Genomic DNA, 23,453 nt, shown 5'->3' with positions numbered 1-23,453 from the left:
GCTGCATCCCTATGGCAATACTTAGAACAATAAAAGTTGACATACCTGGTTTAAATTTAATTTCCATACTGGCATATTATGTGTGTTTTTAGTGCTTTTTACCTTAAGAACTGAATGGATTCAGCTGCTTTTTTTGTGAAAATCTTCTTGTCTTCAGATACCCCCTAGGTTCTTTCAGATTTCTGATACCAGTGGCATCTGAATGGCTTTCTCCAAAGTCAAATCATTAAACTATAATACATTTGAAAAAGAGCCATCAGCAATTCCAACGATAATTCTGTCTCCTGTGAATTCTGATTTCAAAGCTGCGTGGTCACATTTCTCCACCAATCTGTAGAGGTCATTAATGAAATTATCAATGGATTCCCCTGGGATGTGAACTTGCTTTTTCAAGAATTTTATTTGTTCGAAGATTAAAGTACTTCCCAATTCTTGTAGAACCTCACCAAGCATATCTTTGCACTTGTGTTGAGCTATAATGTCATCAGCTATATTCATAATTGAATTCCAAACTTTCAACTTTCAATGCAAGATCCCACAATGGGATTTGAACTTGTATCGTTGTGGTGTTAGTCTTCATAATACTAAAACAATGTTACACTAATATTGGGCATGCTTGCATCTATGCATGAAATTGTGTATTGATGCAGATTGTGGAGATTTGAGCTAGGCCCCAGTTTTCTTGAAATGTATGTTATGTCAATCCACAGTTGCGTTTTGAGTGACGAAAGCAAACACGATCAAGGAATTTCAAGATGTTGTGAATGTTCCAGAAATGTTTCAAAATACAATCATAACAACAATGTGCTTTTCTCCCCTCCCCTTCTCACCAGTATTCCCAGCATCACTGAAGACATAGCTAGAGAAGCATTCATTGAGTTTGCATCCAGCAAATGCTGCTACAGCATCAGCCCTGCCAAAGACATGATCTTTCGGGATTTAAGACCGTATAACACCTACAGAGTAAGTGATGCCCTGTTATAAAGAAAGGGAAAAAAATTACATTGGTATACAATCCAATCACATCTCCAGAAACATCTCCGTGCTTCAGATGAGATGTCTTTGAAGTAACATGTTTACCCAGTAGGTTTTCCGTGTTGGCTGTGGCTCACTTGGTAGTAGCCTTGCCTTTGAATCTCTAGATTAAAGTCCCCCTCCAGCACTTGAGTGCAAAATCAAAGCGAACCATCCAGTGCAGTACTGAAAGTATGCTGCAGCATCAGAGATGCCATGTTTTGGATGAGGTGTTAAAAATGACGCCTACTTGGATCAGTGTAAAAGAAGTTTGAAAAAGAGCATAGAGTCATTCCCCAATGCCTTCGCCACTATGTATCCTTCAGTTAGCTGCAGATTGTAAAAACAACACATTATCTTGTCATCAGCCCATTGTGGTTGCAGGATCTTGCTTTGTACAAATTGCCTGCAATGTTCCCTACACTACCACAGTGACTACACTTGAGAAGTATTTGATTGACTGTAAAGCACTTTCAGACATCCAGCAGCTGTGAGAAATGCAATGAAAACTAAAATCTTGCTTTCAATCGAAGTTTGCCATTTCTGCCAGTTGAAATTAGTTCCCAATATATCATTGTTAATGAAACAGACATTTGATTTACTGACTATGGTCTCAGCATCATTTAAAATCAATACATTCTCATCCACATCACCATTGGATGACCTTGTCTCATTCACCCACATTGATCACTTACCAGATTGAGACAAATTAAAATACTGGCTATCTGGGATGGTACATCCTTCGGTCAGAACATTTCCAAATGATTACAGATTCTTATATAAACCAGGACCATTTTTTCATTGCTCAAATCTGCACTTTCTAGTGGGCATGCTGTGTGTAATTTGATAGCAATTAAACCATAGCATTGAACAGATTCAGTTCAAAGTATATGGTGACTCAGTGGTTAGCGCTGTTGCCTCACAGCACCAGGGACCCAGGTTTGATTCCATCCTCAGGCAAATGTCTGTGTGGAGTTTGCACGTTCTCCCTGTGTCTGCATGGGTTTCCTCCAGGTGCTCCAGTTTTCTCTCACTGTTCAAAGATGTGTAGGTTAGGTGGATTGGCCATGCTAAATTTGCCTGTACTGTGCAGGGATGTGCAGGCTAGGTGGATTAGCCGTGGGAAATACAGGGATGGGGTGGGTCTGGGTGCGATGCTGTTTGGAGGGTTGGTGTGGACTTGATGGGCAGAATGGCCTTCTCTCACACTGTAGGGATCCTATGATTCTGGTCATAAGTAACAGTTTGTGATTTTTGTTTATTTGTCTATCAACGATATGATAAAATAAAGATGAATCTGTATCACATTTTCAAAAGGACAAACATCCTGTGCCAAATGGAGCTACTGTTTATATTAAGACCATATTTTCTGTGGCAAAGCAGAGCAGACAAGGAATGTCACTGATCTTGGAGCTTAGTGTAGAATGTGGTGGCAAAGAATGGTTTTGAAGTCCAGGGGAACTTCAAATTACACTAAAAACTGCGACACCAGAATAATGTCAACAAAGCAATTTTATTTTAAATAGAGTCTTGAAGGAAAGGAGAGAGAGACTGCAAAGTTACAAAAGGCAGGGGCCCAGTAACTGAGCAGAGTGCTACATTGCATGTTTGAAGCAGCTAAAGTGAGTTTGTGTCAATGGAACAGAGGGTAGGAATGGTCACTCAAACAGGATGGGGCAAGACCATGCAGGGATTTAAAACTTAGCAGCTTAACATAGACTGAGGGTTGGTGCCAATGGGGCATCAAACCAGATCTGTGCGTCCAGTATGGCCGTAATTCAATATAAATAAAACTAAAATGGATGGACTGAATTTAATGGTGTGGGAGTGGGGCCCCATCCACAGGCTTGAGATTCAGCGGTTAGCCTGTCAGAGCTATTCTGGGGAGTCCTAATGGGCTTAAATCCCAACCATGCACTTCCCTGTCTGCTTTCAGGGTCCCTGAGCCATTTCGGAGACCAGCAGGGGCACCAGAAGTGGTGCCTACTACTGGCATTGCAGCAGGCCCTGGACCAGGAGCAGTCTAATAGGCCCGAGAGAAGAAGGTAAGGGGGTCACCTTTTCCCTCGCCAGTCAGGCAGAGGGAGGCAGGTTATGTCATTGTGAAGGACAGAATGCAGAAGGCAGGGATTGGGTCTCCCCACAGGCATGGCGCTTCCATCCAGACATTCCCACTTTGGGAAAACGGGACCCCACCCACCCCAAGCTGTGACCAGGTTGCCAGCTTTCACTGGGTGGTGAAACATGGCTGCTAACATGGTGAAGCTACCAGAAATTTACCAGCAGGGTGTGGGGTGAGACCTGTCGGCCATTATGGGCAACGATTGGCCTAGGCTCAGCCTTGCCTGTACTTGATTTAATCAGTGAAGTGGGGATTACAAAGGTGAGGGGACATTCACACCGTACCTTCCGTCCAACATCAACATACCCGACTCCTGATGGCGAGGGGAGAGGGCGCTATAAGTTCTGTGTTGTATTACTGAGGCAAATTCAAGCTGTCAATAAAATGTTGCGAATGTAAATCACTTATAGCTTGTGAAACATTGCTAAACCAAGGTTCATTTTACTTTAGTACCGCCTAGAAAGCTTCACTGAGTCCAGATCAACTAAGTGGAAGATGGTGCCTTATAGTGGTGAGTATGTAACATGTATGTAACAACTTAAATCCAAAGTGTGTAGGAGCTTTACAGAGATCACAGCCACCCCAACAAACTATTAAACTTCAAAGGCACATGGCTGGCTATACTACTGTTGTGAAAACCTTATGTAACCATCAGTACACAGCAGTCACATCTCTGACAGAGCGATAGTAATTTAATGTTATCACTCACTTGGGTTACCAATTGACACTTTTTAAAAAAGAAAGTCCATTCTGCTTTCCATGTTCCTGGCCAATCCCTAAGTTTTGTTCTCCAATGTGGCTTCAAGCCTCTGTGATCTATTCAGTTAAGGTTCTTAGAACAAAGAACAAAGAAAATTGTAGCACAGGAACAGGCCCTTTGGCCCTCCAAGCCTGCGCCGATCCAGGTCCACTATCTAAACCTGTTGCCTATTTTCCAAGGATCTGTATCCCTCTGCTCCCTGCCCATTCATGTATCTGTCTAGATACATCTTAAATGACGCTATTGTGCCCTATCACCTCCGCTGGCAACGCGTTCCAGGCACCCACCACCCTCTGCGTAAAGAACTTTCCACGCATATCTCCTTAAACTTTTCCCCTGTCACCTTGAAATCGTGACCCCTAGTAATTGAGTCCCCCACTCTGGGAGAAAGCTTCTTGCTATCCACCCTGTCTATCCCTCTCATGATTTTGTAGACCTCAATCAGGTCGCCCCTCAACCTCCATCTTTCTAATGTAAATAATCCTAATCTACTCAACCTCTCTTCATAGCCAGCGCCCTCCATACCAGGCAACATCCTGGTGAACCTCCTCTGCACCCTCTCCAAAGCATCCACATCCTTTTGGTAATGTGGCGACCAGAACTGTACGCAGTATTCCAAATGTGGTCAAACCAAAGTCCTATACAACTGTAACATGACCTGCCAACTCTTGTACTCAATACCCCGTCCGATGAATGAAAGCATGCCGTATGCCTTCTTGACGACTCTACCGACCTGCGTTGCCACCTTCAGGGTACAATGGACCTGAACACCCAGATCTCTCTCTGTGCATCAATTTTCCCCAGGGCTTTACCATTTACCATATAGTTCGCTCTTGAATTGGATCTTCCAAAATGCATCACCTCACATTTGCCTGGATTGAACTCCATCTGCCATTTCTCCACCCAACTCTCCAATCTATCTATATTCTGCTGCATTCTCCGACAGTCCCCTTCACTATCTGCTACTCCACCAATCTTAGTGTCATCTGCAAACTTGCTAATCAGACCATCTATACCTTCCTTCAGATCATTTATGTATATCACAAACAACAGTGGTTCCAACACGGATCCCTGTGGAACACCACTGGTCACAGTTCTTCATTTTGAGAAACTCCCTTCCACTACAACTCTCTGTCTCCTGTTGCCCAGCCAGTTCTCTATCCATCTAGCTAGTACGCCCTGGCCCCCATGCGACTTCACTTTCTCCATCAGCCTACCATGGGGAACCTTATCAAACACCTTACTGAAGTCCATGTATATGACATCTTCTTATAATAACCTTGGATTACAGAGTTGCCAGTGTCTTGTAATGCTGTCATCACATCCACTGAACTAGGATTGCCTTGGGTAGGTTCAATGGTATTGGCGTACCTTATTGGTATGCCCCCATGAAGTCTTCAGTAGAAGATAAGCTCAATCTTGATAAATAATAAAGGTTTATTACAATTACTTAATAGCAAGTTACATTACAAATTTAGGTTACATGTGTGTCCAAGGTAAATCCTCAGATTATACTTGAGTGTAAGTACACCTTACTGCTACTGAAATGTTCTTGCATAGTATTGGTAACCAGCATAGAACAGGTTGGCTCCTCCTAGGAACACTTCTGAAATAACTTCATGAAACCGGTATCCTGTCACCAAGTCAACCTTTATTTCTATGTGCACAGTGCATGGACTCTGACCAGCCAGTTCAGAGCCAGGCCCTAGAGTGAGGAGAGTCCCTGAGCCTCCTGTTTATATCTGGCAGCCAGGACTCCCTGATTGAGGCTGTTAATCTGTGCCAATCAGGGAACTCCCACTTGATGAGATCGACTTGGCCAACCTTGTTCCAATCACTGTGGGTTCTTTATCTGCTGATGGATGGAGGTTATATGGTTTTCATTCTTCTGCACATATCCTGTCCTGCTACCAGCCACTGTCAAATCCTACAACTTGAGAAAAAAAATCTGTCACATCCCTTTACTCTTTACTTCCCTCTTTTAACTGTCTTGCAATGAAGACTCCATTGCTGCTCCTCGTGGCTAGCTCATCTCTATCTCTGATGTGCTTACATTTTGTTTTGGTGTCTTTCTGATGTTGGCCCATGAGTTTTAAAAGGGAACAGTGGTCTCTTGCTGTTTTAGGGCAGTTTGTGGATAGCAGTGCCTATGGAATTCCTCCCCTCCCCTGGGATATAATAGTGGAGAGACCGCCGATGTTTCAGGACCACGAGAAGAAAATCGCAGTGCCCCACACTTCATCCATAAAGGTAAGGCTTCATAAGAGGGAACGCTTCCTCTCTGACAGCTGTAGTAAAACCATAATGTTGTTATACCCACAGTACACTTTATGGGACATTACCTAAAACAAAATCGCTATTAAATCAGCTGGAATGGACTTGATCAACATGGAAGTGTGAGACTGACGTGGAACTAATATTCCGGATGCAGTATCAAATGTAAATTAGAGTTGGAGATTGCAAGATAAAATTCCTTTTCTTGACCCCACTCCCACTGGCCGGTAAAGGTCCACTCTGAAAAAGGGTCATGAACCTGAAACGTTAACTCTGCTTTCTCTCCACAGATGCTGCCAGACCTGCTGAGTTTTTCCAGCAATTTCTGTTTTTTATTTCTGATTTCCAGCATCCACGGTTTGTTTTTGATGGCTGTTGAAAGGTCTGGTTGTCCTTCATTCACACCAAAGAGAAATTCTCAGGTTCGCATACTCTGAACTCTGTGGAATAACTGTGTCCCATCTCCCATGTGAAAGTTGTTAATGCCTTTTAATCATCTAGGAACATCAGAACCATCAAGCAAGCTTGTTTTTGCTTGTCAGATTTGTTTTGAACTGTCAGAGCATGCTTCTGAAAAGAAGAAGGAGCAAAATGAATCCTGTAATCAGTGCTGTAACTATTCTAATTTCTGATGAGTCTTTTTGAGCCTATGCTGTACATTGAAAGGATGATCACCTCCTGCCTCTGGAAGGTCCATGTTATTTTAGCTGAACTGCAAAACTCAGAATTACAATGTTTAAATCCTGCAAGTTCTGCTGAAAGTACACAGCCCCTTTTGAAAGTTAGTCCTATTGATCTAAAAAGACTAAGTTGCCCAAACTTTGAAAGGCACAGCATAGGATGTGCCAGCATGTACTGTACTGCCAATCCCATATCATATAGCCATGAAGGGAGCTGGCTAAATACCAAAATGTTTTCTGAAGCTTGTTTTTGCACAGTGAATGCTGTGCACAATGGGGCTTTCACACCGTCTATCCCAACAAGAATTGAAGTTTGATGGGGAAATGTCGCAGCATGAAAGTTGAGACCCAGCCCCATGGTTTACTGTGCAGTTCCCTGCTTTAAATGTACCGAGAATGAATTTACTTCTTGTGATTTGTAGATGAACTCACAGAGTACAGGATCAAAGTTAATCTCATTTAATTGTATCCTTCTCTCTCTCCAGGGGTGTCACATATGTATGACATTGGGCAAAATAGCATGCAACAAATGCACTATGACAGGGCAGGTAAGAAGTGAACTTGAGAGCTTCTCATGTATTTTTGATGTAGTCTTGCCTGAAGGTTACTTCTTCCTTAGCAAGGTTACTGTCCCAAGTGTGGAGAGGCCTCAGTCAATAGAAGAGCAGCTCAGTGATGCATACTACTGTTGAACAGTATTGAACTGGATTATTACATTATTACATTAATGCTTTGCTAATTCATATGGATTAACCAATCAGTCAGGTCTGTTAGTGAGCTCAAGGATTGAAATGCCCCATTACCCCTAACCCAGTCAAAGACTCAGTGTGTAGTACTTCCAAACTCCCAAAATAATGATCTGGGGACATGGGGTCAAATTCCACAGCAACAGCTGGTGGAATTTAAATTCGATTCTGAAAGATTGGATTTGGAAGCTAATCGCAGTAATGGTAATTGTGAAACTATCATTGATTGTCTTGGATTGACTAATCCCTGATGCCAACTGGTGGCTATGATCCTTCTTCTGGAACACAGCCAGCAGGCAAGACAAGACCCACCAGAAATGGCTTGGCTGTAAGTTTCTAATCTCCAGGCCTCCATGTCACTGGTACCAGTGGTGAGACTGAGCCCAATCGAGTGAACTTTATTTTTAAAGTGAATATCTGACTGGGAACAGGATTGGGGGAAGTTGGGACGTCCTCAAAATGGTTCCTGAGTGGCACGACATCTTCTAAGTGCCACACCAAGGACACCTAAAAGAGGAGATCAGAATGTTCCAGAATGTTGCTTTGTTCAAAGTTCTGGATGGGAAATGGCTGTTTAGCGACAGACAGAAGCTGTGGGCAGTAAGAGGGGTTTTTCAGTGATGCATAGAACAAGCAGTTCTAATGGGCCAGTTTGCTTTCTATCATTTGGCACTTACTCAGAAAGGAAGATTGAAAGAATTTGCATTTCCATAGTACCTTTCGTGACCTCAGAATATCTCTGTGCCTGACAGCGACTGAATTACTTTTAAAGTTTACACCATTGTCATGTAGGAAACACAGCAGATAATTTGTCCCACAGACAGCAGCTAATGATCGGGTAACCTATTTTACTGCTTTAGGTGTCCGTTTTGGCCAGGATACTGTTGGGAGCTCCCTTGCCCTTCCTATACCAAAGACGTTTGGTAACTGAATGGTAGGAAGGACCCTGAGTTAACATCTCATATGAAATACAGTCTGCATTCTCTCAGCACTGCACCTAGATTTTGTTTCAGAGATAGTAGGAACTGCAGATGCTGGAGAATCTGAGGTAACAAGGTGTAAAGCTGGATGAACACAGCAGGCCAAGCAGCATCAGAGGAGCAGGAAAGCTGACGTTTCGGGCCTAGACCCTTCTTCAGAAAATGGGATTTCCTGAAGAACATCAGCTTTCCTGCTCCTCTGATGCTCCTTGGCCTGCTGTGTTCATCCAGCTCTACACCTTGTTACCTAGATTTTGTTCCCAGGTCTCTGGAGATTTGATGCCACAGTGTTTGAACTCAAAGGTGACTATTCGTCCTTTTGTTTAAGGCGTGTGGAGGCAACAGATTAATGACTGTTTTTCTAGTAGAAGTTGACTCTAACTGATATCAATGATCAGTCTGGGAAATGCTTGGAAATTAGATTTTGTTGCCTATTTCACAAGTAGTGACCCTATGTTGTGCTGACCCTTGTGGAATGCAAGCAATGGAAAGCTGCAGTATGGAGCCCACAATAATGTACGAACAGCGAATGAGAGTAAGCCACTCGGCCTTTTAAGCTTGGTCCAGCATTCAATAAGATCATGGCTGATCTGATTTTGGACCGAAGTGAAATGTGTGACTGACTGTTGAAAGTAGCTCATTCAACAAATTATGTTCCTTGTTCTGTAGATTCAAAATATTCCAACCTTTTCCAGTCCAATACTTTCTCTCAAATGAGTTTAATATGAATGCAAGTTCCTTTTATTGTCGCATAGTTCACCAGTTGAATCACCTACCTTCTGTGAATCCTTCAAGTTCATTGCATGTCAAGCATCGGACTTTACCAGTCAACAGATTGGCACTCATGTGATATGGAAAGATATCAAGTAACACTGTGCTGTTTTGTACATGCAGGTGAAGTGCTGGGTGTGTAAAGGTCGAGGATCCCAACTTGGCAATGATATATGCACACGCTGTAATGGCTTTGGACTTCAAAAGTAAGAAAGAATGATTAAGCTTATGCCGAATTGGTGAACTCCAGTAAGATCTAAGTGCCCAGTTTGGGAAGAATGTCTGGTGGTAGGAGTGGCGTTCATGTATGTCTAGAAATGAAAATGAGAACCGTTTCATTTCCTGCTCTTATCCTCCCCTGCCCTCTTCAGCAACTTGGGAATACCAGAAACAATTGGTAGCATCTGTTGCCACCACGTTCAGCATTGTCGATGCTGGGTTGGATCTCTTCACATCAGGGAGGGTGTTCCCTATAATTTTCATAACCATTAGTGGCCAAGATTCATCCACACACAACAGCCTCTGGAATAAGACAGCACTTTATTGCAGTAAGGGTTAGATGCCCTCATAGAGAGGGGAGTCAAATTGGAAAGGAATAATTCCTGAATATTTTAGAGCAGAACCATATAGACTTCTCTTGTTGTTACTAGGACAATGTACTGAAGTGAGTCAGCCACGTTGATATATAATACGTTAGATAGCAATCTTAAATCCAGAATACAAAGTATCCTGAATTTAACTTTTTTTTAACCATCTTGAGTGCACCAAGGCATGGCTACTTAAGGTGTGATTATTTGACATGCATATAATAGACAAGTCTCCTAGTAAAGTTGGTTCAATGGAAAATATACTGCCATTTGTCTAACTCAAGTTTCTTGTTTGTCCTCAGATGTACTCACTGCTCTGGTCAGGGGACAGAATTGTGCAAAACATGCAAAGCAAGTGGACAACTGATGGTGTTCATCCAGCTGACAGTCAAATGGTAAGCTTAATGGCTTCATCGAGTGCAGGAGCATAGTGCTACTCAATCACATTTTCAAGGGCTGTGGGAATTTTACATAGGAATGCAGCCTTGGCGTTCTGTTTCCTTGTTTCTGATGGCTGTTCAAATCCAGTTCAGGTAAAAGGAGGACGTCAAGACTTTGGAAGTGCTTTGATTATTCTACCTATAAGGTTAGAAGGTGACAACTTGTGCAGTTTCCATGGATATGCAACCATAGTATGAATCAATAATATTTCGCTGACCTTTACTTAGCCGACCTGAGAGTGACAGATCACAAGGATGGCTAATTAAAGAATTAAGAGTGCTACACTCGTGGCACTGTGGAAATTGGAGCCAATCCCATTTCTTGTGGGAAAGGCATTGTTCCCCTCTTAATTTAGGCCGTTTTTCCTGGGAATACCTCCCGTCAACACAGGGTGCAAATGATAGGAAATGAGGCAGCCTAGCAGAGACTAGTGTGAGTATGTCATCGGAATGCAGGAGAAGGGACATTGTACAAGGCAGGTTATAAGGCAAACTGGAGTTTGGGTTCTCCTTTCAAAAAAAAAAGATTCTGGAGCAGGAAGAACATTTGGCTGGATAAAATATTATTTGAAATAGTGAAGTCAAACTTAACATTGGAGATATCTGTAACGTGTACGTTCAGCTCTGTAATACTTAGACTTAAGGAGATGATTATACTGAGAAGTGCCGTACATAACAGGCCATTGCAAGAAGCATTAAGGTGCACATGCTTCACGCAAAGATCTTACGGAAGGTCTAGTGTAAAAACTAGTGGAAACAGAAGAAAGGGATTAATTCAGTGGATTCACAGAACTGGAAATGTAAAGGACCAAGAAAGGGAATCCTTGGAGTCAGGGAATTGGAAATGCTTCTACCATCCTTTCAGAAATAAAATTCCATAGACTAACAACCCTCTTAGAGAGAGAAAAAAAAGGACTTTGTTTCTGTTTTGAATGGGCAACTCCTGATTTTTGGACAGTTCTAGATTCTCCCATGAGAGGAAACATCCCCTCCACATATACCCTTGTCAACATCCCTCAGGATAGTACATGTTTCAATCAAGTCATCTCTTACTCTCCTAAAGTGAAGTGGGTACAAGCCTAGTCTGTCCAACCTACCCTGGTAAGATAAACACGTACATTCTCGGTATTAGTCTGGTAAATGTTTTCTGAGCTATGCCAGTGCATTAGCATTCTCCCTTAAATAAGATAGTTAGTACTGTACATAGTACTCCAGTTGTGGTCTCAGCAATGTTCTGATTTAACCATAATGTCTGTACTTCTGTAAGTAATTCCCCTCACAATAAATTATTACTGTTACCTTTCCTGATTGCTTCCTGTACCTGCACTTTAAAGTTTTGTGATTCGTGCGCAAGAACACCCAGATGCCGCTGCATCTCGGAGCTCTTCAATCTCTCATCACTTGTATAATATACGTAGTTTTGACTTTTCATGTCAAAATGGACAATTTCATATCATATTCCATTTGTCGGACCCCCTTTGTCCATCCATTTAAGACGTCTATATATTTTTGTAGCACCTTATGTCCTCTTCTCAATCTACTCTTCTCCCCAGTTTTGTGTCATCAGCAAATCTGGCAACCATATCTTCAGTCTCTGCAACCAAGTCATTTATATACATTGTTAAAAGATTTTTAAAAGTTAAAATAATATACACAGTTGAAATGTCAGTACTAATCCCTGAGACACACAGCTCGTTACATCTTGCAAGCCTGAAAAAGACCCATTTATGCCAACCTGTTTCTTTCTGTTAGCCAGTCAAACATCTCTCCATGCAAATATGCTCCCCCTCACAACATGTGCTTTTATTTTCAGAACTAACCTTCAATAAGTCACCTTACTAAATGGCTTCTGGAAATCTAAGCTTTCATTTATCCACATCAAATCTTACGTCTTCACTGGGAACTTCAATAAATTGGTCAGACATCATTTCCTTTAAACAATGCCATGTTGATGCTGCTGTATTACTTTGAATTTATCAGCGTCTTGCTGTATCTTCTTTCATAATAGCTTCTAACACTTTTGCTGTAACAGATGTTAAAGTAAAAGAGCTCTATCTTCCTGCTTTTTGTCTCCCTCCCTTTCTGAATAAAGGAGTTGCGTTCGCTATGTTCTAGTCATAGGGTTATAGAGTTGTACGGTGCACGGACACAGACCCTTTGGTCCAACTCGTCCATGCTGACCAGACATCCTAAATTGATCTAGTCCCATTTGCTAGCATTTGGCCCATATCCCTGTAAACCCTTCCTATTCATATACCCACCCAGATGCCTTTTTAAATGTTGTAATTGTACCAGCCTCCACACTTCCTCTCACAGCACATTCCATACACGCACCACCCTCTGCATGAAAAAGTTGCCGCTTAGGTCCCTTTTATGTCTTTCCGCTCTCACCTTAAACCTATGCCATCTGGCTTTGTACTCGACTACCCCAGAGAAAAAGACCTTGTCTATTCACCCTATCCATGCCCCTCATGATTTTTTAAACCTCTAATAAGGTCACCCCTCAGCCTCCGAAGCTCCAGGGAAAATAGCCCCAGCCTATTCAGTCTCTCCCTTACAGCTCAAATCCTCCAACCCTGGCAACATCCTCGTAAATCTTTTCTGAACCCTTTCAAGTTTCTAATGGAGACTGGCCCAAATCAAAGGAGTTTTAGAAAATTAAAGCCAACACATCAACTATCTCACTAGCTACTTCGTTCAAGACCATCAGGTTTAACACACTTGACAGCCTGCAACTTCAATAATTTACTTAGTACCACTTCTTCAGTGCTTATAATTTTCCTGAATTCCACCCTTCTTTCCATTTTCCCCTTTGGAAAGTAATGTAAATTGTAATATCTCCAAGTTTGCAGATGACACAAAGCTGAATGTGAGGGTGAACCGTGAAGAATATATCAAGATTCTTCAGTGTGATTTGGACAAGTTGAGTGAATGGGCGAATGCATGTTAAATGAAGCATAATGAGGATAAATGTGAGGTTATCCACATTAGTAGCAAAAAAATGAAGGCAGATTATTATCTTAATGTTACTGGAAATAAGCAGGCAAGTGTAGCAGACGGTGAAGGAAGCAAATGGTATGATATCCTTCATAGCAAGAGGATTCAAGTACAGGGGCAGGGATCTCTTGCTGTACAGGGCCTTGTGGAGACCATGTCTGAAGTATTGTGTTTAGTTTTGGTCTCCTTCTTTGAGGAATGATGTTCTGGCTGTGGATGGAATGCAACAAAGATTTACCAGACTGGTTGCTGGGATGGCTGGATTGACATTTGAAGAGAAACTGGATCAGTGAGGATTATATTCACTGGAGTTTAGAGGAGTAAGGAATAGATCTCAGAAATCTAAAAAATTCTAACAGGACTAGGGGGTAAATGCAGAAAGGATGTTCACAATGACTGGGGAGTCCAGTACCAGGGCCACAATCAAAGAATATGGAATAAACCATTTAAGACTGCAATGAGGAGAAATTTCTTCACCCAGAGAGTGGTGAGCCTATGTAATTCTCTGCCACAAAATGGGGTTCAGGCCAAAACATTGAACTTTTACGAAAATTAGTTAGATAAAGCTCTCGGAGCTAAAGGGATAAAAGGGTATGGGTAGAAGGCGAGAACAGCTTGGACGATCAGCCATGATCGTATCGAATGGTGAAGCAGGCTCACAGGGCCGAATGGCCTACTCCTGCTTCTATTTTCTATGTTTCTGTATTCTTTGTATCCTCCGTCATGAAGATTGGTGCAAAATACCTAATCAATTCATCTGAGATAACAAGGTGTAGAGCTGGATGAACGCAGCAGGCCAAGCAGCATCAGAGGAGCAGGAAGGCTGACGTTTCGGGCCTAGACCCTTCTTCGGAAACGATTTTTGAAGAAGGGTCTAGGCGAGAAACATCAGTCTTCCTGCTCCTCTGATGCTGCTTGGCCTGCTGTGTTCATCCAGCTGTACACCTTGTTATCTCAGATTCTCCAGCATCTGCAGTTCCTACTATCTCTAATCAATTCATCTGCCATTTCCTTACTTTCCATTATCAATTATAGACTTATTTTCCAAAACACCAACACTCATGTTGTAAACTCTTCGTTCTTTAAAGATAGAAACTCTTACTATTCACTTTTATATTTCTGACTAGTTTTCTCTCATACCCTAATTTTTCTGTCTTCATTGTTTCATCATTCTTTACTGATTATGACGGTCTGTCTAATCTTTTGACTTGCCACCTGTCTTTACACATGTTTTTGCTTTTTCTTTTAAGTTTAATACTATCCTTTAACCTTTCTAATTAACCACAGGTGGTGGGTGTCTTCCTTGAAATGTCCTTTACTCATTTGAAATGTCCCTTACTCACTAACCTGTGTACTCTGTAATAACCTCTTAAATGTCCACCATTGCTTCTCTACTGACCTTTCAGCTAACTTGCCAATTCATTTCGGCCAGCTTTGTTTCTATATCAGCATAGTTGTCCTTTTTTCAACTTTTAAAGAAGTCTCAGACCCATTGCCCCCTGTGCCTTAAAGTTAATGTAAAATTCAACCATATTATGATTGTTCCTACGTAAGTGCACATTCACTATGAGATTGTTCATTGATCCCATGGTTACACAATACCAGGTCTAATATAAAAACGGAAAATGCTGGAGAAACTCAGCAGGTCTGGCAGCATCTGTGGAGAGAGAAACAGTTAATATTTTGAGCCTAACATCACTCTTCTTCAAAGTTTCTGGTCCTCCAAGGGTTGAAAGGCCTACTCCTGCTCTTATTTTCCATGTTCCTCTATTGTTTGTATTTTCCGTCATAAAGATTGGTGCAAAGTACCTAATCAATTCATCTGCTATTTCCTTACTTTCTGTTATTAATTATAATCATTAATCTGGTTTCTCCAGCCTTTTCTCATCTTTTTATTCAGATTTCCAGCATCCAAGGTCTACTTTCTTTCTTTACCAGGTCTACTTTGGCCTGCATTCTGGTCAATTATCCTGAAAACATCTATGAGCTCTTCATATTCCTCATACTGCCTGTCTGACTTTTCCAGTCAATATGTAGATTAAAAATTGATGATAATCACATGCCTTTGTGACAAACTGTCTTTATTTATCCCTTTATGCTCCAACTTATTGTGTGATTACTGCTTGTGGCTTGTACACCACTCCCACAGTTGATGTCTTACCTTTATCATCTCTCATCTCTGCTCAAATTGTTTCCACAGCTTGGTTTGCTGAATTTAAGTTGTCCCTCTCTATTGAGCCACTGCCATCTTTTAAGAAACGGAGCCACCGCACCTCTTTTTCTAGCTTCCTGTCCTTCCTAAAGGTCTTGTACCCATAAATATTCAGCTCCCTTAGCCACGTCTCTGCAGTGCATGTGCAGGATTGAAGTGTTGAAAATGCCTTAAGATAATCCTTAAATACATAGGCTTCAGGCCAAAGTGCAGTTCTGCTTTGACCATATTAAATCATAATTTGACTCCACAGTTGTTATAAAGGAATGAATAAATAAAAATAAAAATAAATGGAGTAGTCCTTCTGTTTGGTTTTCTTTAAACCCAGTATCCACACACTAAGGCATTGTGATCCTTTAACAAAGAGGCGAAGCAAAATGTATCGACGTAGCAGCTCCTGGCTGTGTTTGTTGTGAATAGTGTACAGTACAGCAGATCAATGTTTGCGGCCAGATTGTACTATTAGACTGAAAGAGGAGTATTTTACACGTGCTTACAGCACGGTGTACTGAGTGAACTCCATTTCAAAGGGCTTGGCTAAGCCTAACTTCCTGCTACATTGCACTGAAAGAAACTAAGTTATACTCTTGTTCTCAATCAGGAAAAATATCATTGACGAAAGCATTGCTGATCAACAAAGTGGACTTCCTTTGGACCTTTATGACAAAATGGCAGGCCAAAACATCCTCACTGATCAACAATACAGGGTAAGGAAGGGAATTTTCCCTGTAAGCCAGCATTTATTAAAGGGTGGACCTGCATTTGCTGAGTGACTTTAACCAAATCAGCTGCAGAGAGATCAAAGGGCTGGTTGGTATGGGAGTGCCATGGAGTACCTGGAGTACAAACTGCATTTTTGAACATACATAAGAGCAGGAGTAGGCAATTTGGGATTCTGCTCTGTTATTAAATAAGATCATGGCTGATCTGATTGTAACCTCAATTCTACATTTCCTGATCCCCAATAACCTTTCACTTCCTTGCTTACAAAGAATCCATCCTTCTCTGCCTTAAAAATATCCAAAGACCGTGAGTCCATCACCTTTTTTCCTTTTCCTGCTGTGTTAAACCTTACCTAGGGAAACTCGCTGCTGGTATGGGCTGACTGTCCTGGACGACTACAGTGTTCACTTAGGAACATTGAGGGCACGTTGTAGGCTCAATCACTGTGCTTGAGGGTTGGAGACACCCCTCACATTGGGCCAATGGTTATGTTAATGCTGGCGAATTCAGTGCTGGTGAAATAAATGGATTCTGCCTTGTTGGAAATGAACATTGCCTGGCATTCATGAGGCATGAATGTTGGGCCTTGGGCACTACCCTGAGGAACTCGGGCAGAGATTCCCTGGAGCTGAGATGACTGACCTCCAACAACCTTCCTTGGTGCCTGGTATGACTCCAACCAGTGGAGAGACTCTCTTCCCACTGCACCCCCCCCCAACTCTCCCTCATGAAACGGTTGGAGACACTGGATACTGCAAAGGCTATGGGCCCTGACAACATTCCAACAATACTACTGAAGACTTGTGCTCCAGAACTTGCCGCTCCTCTAGCCAAGCTGTTCCAGTACAGTTACAACACTGGCATCTACCTGACAATGTGGAAAATTGCCCAGTTCTCTCCTATACATAAAAAGCCAACCCAACCAGTTACTGCCCCATCAGCCTACTCTTGATCATCAGTAAAGTGATGGAAGGTGTCATCGACAGTGCTATCAAGCAGGACCTGCTCAGCAATAGCCTGCTCAGTGACTCCCAGTTTGGGTTCCACCAGGTCCACTCAGCTCCTGACCTCATTCCAGCCTTGGTTCAAACATGGACAAAAGAACTGAACTCCAGGGGTGAGGTGAGAGTGACATCCCTTGACATCAAGGCTGCATTTGAGCGAGTGTGGCCTCAAGATCAAGCATTTGTCGATATCACGTGGAATGAATCGAATTGGCTGAAAACTGGTATCTGTGATGCTGGGGAACCACTGGAGGAGACCGAGATAGATCATCTACTCGGCACTTCTGGCTGAAGCCTTATTTTTTGCACTGATGTGCTGGGCTCTTCCATCATTGAGGACGAGGATATTTGTGGAGCCTCCTCCTTTGGCATTGATTGTGGAATAGCTTCAGCTGTTTGGCATACAATTAGTCTTGTTTGTAGCATCACCAGGTTAAAGGGACATTCAGAGATTTGTGGTGTTTGCTACTCCATCAGTTGCTTGAGAACTATCATTATTGTTAGTGGATAATTTTTTATTATTTATTCATTGGATGTCGGCGTCACCTTGGTTAGATCAATATTTTCACCCAAAGGGCAATTATGAGACAACCACATGGCTGTGGATCTGGATTCACGTGTAAACCAGACCAGGTAAAGATGACAGATTTCCTTCCTGAAAGGACATCAGTGAATCTCATGCGTTTCTATGACAATTGACATTGATTAAACGGTCACCGTTCGGTTCGGTTTTTATTCCAGAGTTCTATTGAATTCCACTACCTGCCATTGTGTTTCTTTAAGTAAGAAAGAAGCAGGAAGTAGGAGCTTCAGCCCCTTGAGCCTGCTGTACCATTTGATACAATCATGACTGATTTCATCCCAGCCTCAACTCCACTCTCCTGCTCACTCTCCATGACCCTTCAACCTGTTACTAATTAAAAATCTATCTAGCTCCTCCTTTAAATCTAAAAACATGAGAGCTGGGAGCAGGAGGAGGCAGGAATGACAACAAGAAAATATTAGTCAGTCTAATTGTGGGGATGCAAAATTGTCTATTAATTGTTCAGGGACAATGAGAATGAATATTTTTGAGGTTATAGACGTACTTGTTATTTATATGACTTGGTTTGCTGGGGTGGTTGGCATCACTTCCGGTTCTGTTTCTCAGTGGTTTATATATCGGGTCCAGTTCAGTGTGTTTGTTGATGGAGTTCCAGTTGGTTTGCCAGGCCTCCAGGAATTCCCTGGTATGTCTCTGTTTGGCTCGTGCTATTATGGATGTGTTGTCCCAGTCAAATTTGTGTCCTTCTCTGTCCATGTGTATTGAGACCCTTGTTGGCTAGTTGGCATTTGTGTATTCGTATTGTCAGTTTTCTTCCAGTTTGGCCTAAGTAATGTTTCTCACAGTCTTTGCATGGTATTTTGTATATTATGTTAGATTTATTGGTTGTGGGTACGGGGTCCTTTACGTTCGTCAGTAGCTATCACAGGGTGGTTGTTGGTTTGTGGGCTACTCTGATACCTAGGGTCTGAGTAGTCTTGTGGTCATCTCTGATAAGCCCCTAATGTACGGTAGGGTGACTAGTGTGTCTGGCCATGTCATGTCTCCTTGTTGTGGTCTGTCGCGGAGGTAATGGTGGATTGTGCTTTTTGGGTATCCATTCCTTTTAAAAACTCTGTATAATTGCTCCTGTTCTGCTTTGCGCAGTTGCAGGTTGCTGCAGTGTGTTGTGGCTCGTTTGCTCGTCCTGATGCAGCTCTGTTTATGGGTGTTGGGGTGGTTGCTGGTGTAATTAAATATCTGGTCCATTTGTGCGGTCTTTCTGTATACTCTAGTCTAGAGTTCCCCGTTGTTTTTACGTTCTACCGTTACGTCTGGGAAGGGTAGTCGGTTATTGTCCTCCATTTGTGAATTTTATTCCAGTGAGGATGTTGTTTATATGTTGGTGGGTTTCTTCTAATTTTGTGTGTTTGATAATCATGAAGGTGTCATCTACATAGCGGACCCAGAGTTTGGGTTGGATAGTGGGGAGCGCTGTCTGTTCTAACCTTTGCGTTGCTGCTCCTGCAATCAGCCCTGACATTGGGGATCCCATTGGTGTTCTGTTGATTTGTTTGAATAAATGGTTGTTGAAGGTGAAGTGGGTTGTAAGGCACAGATCCAGCAGTTTCAGGGTACTGTCCTTTGTTGATGTTGCTCGTGTCCTGGAGTTGTTTGCTTACTTGATTCATCCAGCAGCGTGGCAATTGTCTCTTTGGTTATGATGACGTTTATGGATGTAAATAGTGCTGTTACGTCGAAGGATATTGTCATCTCATCCTCTTCTATTCTGGTGTCCTTGATGATGTTGAGGAATTCTTGGGATGAGTGGATGGAGTGGGTAGTGTTGTCCACTGAGTATTTCAGCTTCTGTTGTAGCTCTTTGGCAAGTCTATATGATGGTGTACCTGGTAGTGAGACAATGGGTCTGAGGGGAACCCCTGGCTTGTGTACTTGGGGAGTTCATAGAATCGGGGTGTGTTGGATCCCTCTGGCTTCTATTTTTTTGGTAGTCTGATATCTCCTGAGTTGTGTAATTTCTCCAGGTTTGTTTTGATCTGATTCTCTGACTGTGGCGTTGGGTCTATCGCCATCTGTCGGTATCTGCTAGTAGTGCGTTAGCTTTCTTGATGTATTGGGCTCTATTAAGGACTACTGTCATTCACCCTTTGTCCACTGATAAGATTACGATGTTTCTGTCTTGAATCTTTCCAGAGCTTTCTTCTCTTCTGTGTTGAATGTGTTCCACTTACCTTTTCTTCTGAGTGTTGGGACTATTGTCTGTCTGATGATCTGTTGTATTTCTTCCGTGAGTCGGTTGTTCTTTAGTGTTGATTCCAGCCCAGCCAGGAAGTCAGTTTTTTTGGCGTCTCTGTAGTTATATATCAGCCCACATACTAGGACGGTCTTCTCAGTGTCTGTAAGTGGTCGGTCTGAGATGTTCTTGATCCATGTTTCTGTGTTATCCGTGTTGTCGTTGTGGGTGAGTTTGGACAGTTTTTTTCTTGTTGGACTAGTCTTTTCTTTGTTCTGGTCTTTTTGTTGTTGTGTGGTGATGGAACCAGATCAAAACAACCCTGAAGAAATTGCACAACTCAGGAGATAACAGCAAGACAGACTACCAAAAAATAAAGCCAGAGGGATCCAACACACCCTGCTCCCATGGACTCCCCAAGATACACAAGGCAGGGGCTCCCCTCAGATCCATTGTCTCAGGACCAGTACGCCAACATATAGACTAGCAAAAGAACTACAACAGAAATTGAAATACTCAGTTGACAACATTACCCACTCCATCCACCCCTCCCGAGAATTCCTCAACATCATCAAGGACACCAGAATAGAACAGGACAAGATAATGATATCCTTCGATGTAACAGCACTATTTACATCCATGAACATCAACCTAGCCAAAGAGACAACTGCCACACAGAAACATAAGTTAGCACTTAACCCAGGTTAGCACTGTATTTATCTGCTGAGAGAGTGTGGCACTGATGGATGTACCATCTTTCAATTGAGACAACAACCTAAACTCTATCTGTCCTCTTAAGTGATTGTGAAAGATACAGTGCTATGTTCCCCAAAGGGAAGGGTATCTCACCTCGTGTCATGGCATTTAGTTCTCAATCAGTGTTGCTCAAACAGATTGTCTGGTCACTTTTCTCATTGATGTTTGTGGGACTTTGATGTGTGTGAAAATTAGTTGCTGCATTTCCCTAACTATATACTCTAACAAAACATCTACCTCTTTGGTAGGGAGGATCTTTGAGATGTCCTGCGGAGGTGATAGGTGCTATATAAGCAGAAGTTATATCCTGCCTTTGGCCTTCTCCCTTCTTTGACCAACTACTGGAGAATAACAAATACATAAAGTAAACATTTTGTTGGACTATTGACATCTCACAACTTTCTCGTCTCATTCAGTGTGATAACACTAACATTTGAGTAGAGATGCGCAAGAAAAATCAGTTGAGTGATACAGGTAATGAAAGGGTTTTGAACTATGGCTTTGATATTCTGGATTATAATGGTTGTTGGTGTTCCTATCCCTTTGTCCCTGTAGGTCTATCCTGTAGCGGGATTTCCGGAGAATCCGATCAATCAGGCCTCTCAGCTAGCCATCCAAAAACATCAGAGCGAGCTGACAAGAACCTCCCACATAATCCAACAGGTGAGTTTATAAACTATGGCCAGAACCTGCAGTAATTTATTATGAATCTCTGTTTCCAAACGGGAGCATGATTTTGTTCTGTGGAATTCTCACAAGAGATGCAGACATTTTGCATGCGATCATTTTCGATCTGTTGTTGCATGTTTTTTAATATGTGACAGCTGAAATCACTACATTTCATCAGTTAGGACGAAAATGTTTTGGACAGCCTTTTCAACCTTGCGTCAGCTTCCTAACAGCTGGATCACTTCTGGGTTCCAAGCCCGTGTCAGTGAGGTAGTGGTATTTTTAAAGGAAAAGGCCCTGACTGATCAAGGAATAGGTTTGGCTCTTAGTCAGTTACTCTAGGCACAGAGGAGAAGGTGGAAAATAGTCCTGGAGGGGAGTTGTTAAAGGCAAACAGCTTGCCTTTGCCTGGATAAATAAAGCTAGAAGGATCAGTGTGCACTTTCTGTTAAGGAAGCCTCCTGTTTTTGGTACATTTCACACTTAACCATATAGGAGCTCTAGTTGCTAATGGGAATTGTCTATGTAATTGGCTAATAGTGCCACTTATCTGAGATTACAAAGAGATCTTGAACAATTGGGTCAGTGGGCTGAGGAGTGGCAGATGGAGTTTAATCTGAGTAAGTGTGATGTGCTGCACTTTGTGAGATCAAATGTTAAGGAAAAGTATACAGTTAATGGCAGGACCCCGAACGGCACTGATGTACAGAGAGATCTTGGGGTTCAAGTCCACAGTTCCCTGAAAGTAGCCACACAAGTAGATAGGGTGGTAAAGAAGGCATATGGCATGCTTGCCTTTATTGGTCGGGGAATTGAGTACAAGAGTCAGGATGTCATGTTGCAGCTTTATAAGACTTTGGTTAGGCTGCACTTAGAGTATTGCATTCAATTCTGGTCGTCACATTACAGGAAGGATGTGGAGGCTTTGGAGAGGGTGCAGAAGAGGTTTACCAGGACGTTGCCTGGATTAGATGGTATGAACTATAAGGAGAGGCTAGAAAAACTCGGTGTAGAGCTGGATGAACACAGCAGGCTAAGCAGCATCATAGGAGCAGGAAAGCTGACGTTTCAGGCCTAGACCCTACTTCAGAAATGGGGGAGGGGAAGGGGGTTCTGAAATAAATAGGGAGAGAGGCAGAGGCGGATAGAAGATGGATAGAGGAGAAGATAGGTGGAAAGGAGACAGACAGGTCAAAGAGGCGGGGATGGAGCCAGTCGAGGCGAGTGTAGGTGGGGAGTTAGGGAGGGGATAGGTCAGTCCGGAGAGGACGGACAGGTCAAGGGAGCAGGATGAGGTTAGTAGGTAGGAAATGGGGGTGCGGCTTCAGGTGGGAGGAGGGGATAGGTGGGAGGTAGAACAGGTTAGGGAGGCGGGGACGAGCTCGGCTGGTTTTGAGATGCGGTAGGGGGAGGGGAGATTTTGAAGCTTGTGAAATCCACATTGACACCATTGGTCTGCAGGGTTCCCAAGCGGAATATGTGTTGCTGTTCCTGCAACCTTCGGTTGGCATCGTTGTGGCACTGCAGGAGGCCCAGGATGGACATGTCGTCTGAGGAGTTGGAGGTGGAGTTGAAATGGTTCGCGACTGGGAGGTGCAGTTGTTTAGTGCGAACCGAGCGTAGGTGTTCTGCAAAGCAGTCCCCAAGCCTCCGCTTGGTTTCCCTGATGTAGAGGAGGCCACAACGGGTACAGCGGATGCAGTATACCACATTGGCAGATGTGCAGGTGAACATCTGCTTGATGTGGAAAGTCTTCTTGGGGCCTGGGATGGGGTGAGGGGGGAGGTGTAGGGGCAAGTGTAGCATTTCCTGCGGTTGCAGGAAAAAGTGCCGGTGTGGTGGGGCTGGAGGGGAGTGTGGAGTGGACAAGGCAGTCCCGGAGAGAGTGGTCCCTACAGAAAGCAGATAAGGGTGGGGAGGGAGAAATGTCTTTGGTGGTGG

At 42.9% G+C, this 23,453-nt stretch overlaps 2 protein-coding genes across 3 annotated transcripts in view; both read left to right on the top strand.

The window, feature by feature from the left end:
• The window catches only part of oxtra (oxytocin receptor a), a 460,437-nt gene that overhangs the window by 181,364 nt on the left and 255,620 nt on the right, over positions 1 to 23,453 (top strand). The window lies entirely within an intron of this gene.
• Positions 1 to 23,453, top strand: part of LOC109916382 (protein SSUH2 homolog) — a 51,407-nt gene that overhangs the window by 23,515 nt on the left and 4,439 nt on the right. For both annotated transcript variants that reach the window (XM_020516092.2, XM_048606327.1), the window contains exons 5-12: positions 834 to 963; positions 3,587 to 3,647; positions 6,022 to 6,146; positions 7,336 to 7,398; positions 9,471 to 9,553; positions 10,237 to 10,329; positions 16,185 to 16,290; positions 21,399 to 21,506. In XM_020516092.2, coding sequence (XP_020371681.1) covers positions 834 to 963; positions 3,587 to 3,647; positions 6,022 to 6,146; positions 7,336 to 7,398; positions 9,471 to 9,553; positions 10,237 to 10,329; positions 16,185 to 16,290; positions 21,399 to 21,506 — 769 coding nt within the window. The remainder of the gene's footprint in view (positions 1 to 833; positions 964 to 3,586; positions 3,648 to 6,021; positions 6,147 to 7,335; positions 7,399 to 9,470; positions 9,554 to 10,236; positions 10,330 to 16,184; positions 16,291 to 21,398; positions 21,507 to 23,453) is intronic.

Source organism: Rhincodon typus, chromosome 16 (genome assembly GCF_021869965.1).
Source record: "Rhincodon typus isolate 14 chromosome 16, sRhiTyp1.1, whole genome shotgun sequence".
NCBI classification, from domain to species: Eukaryota; Metazoa; Chordata; class Chondrichthyes; order Orectolobiformes; family Rhincodontidae; genus Rhincodon; species Rhincodon typus.
This window is presented reverse-complemented; position numbering and strand designations above follow the sequence as displayed.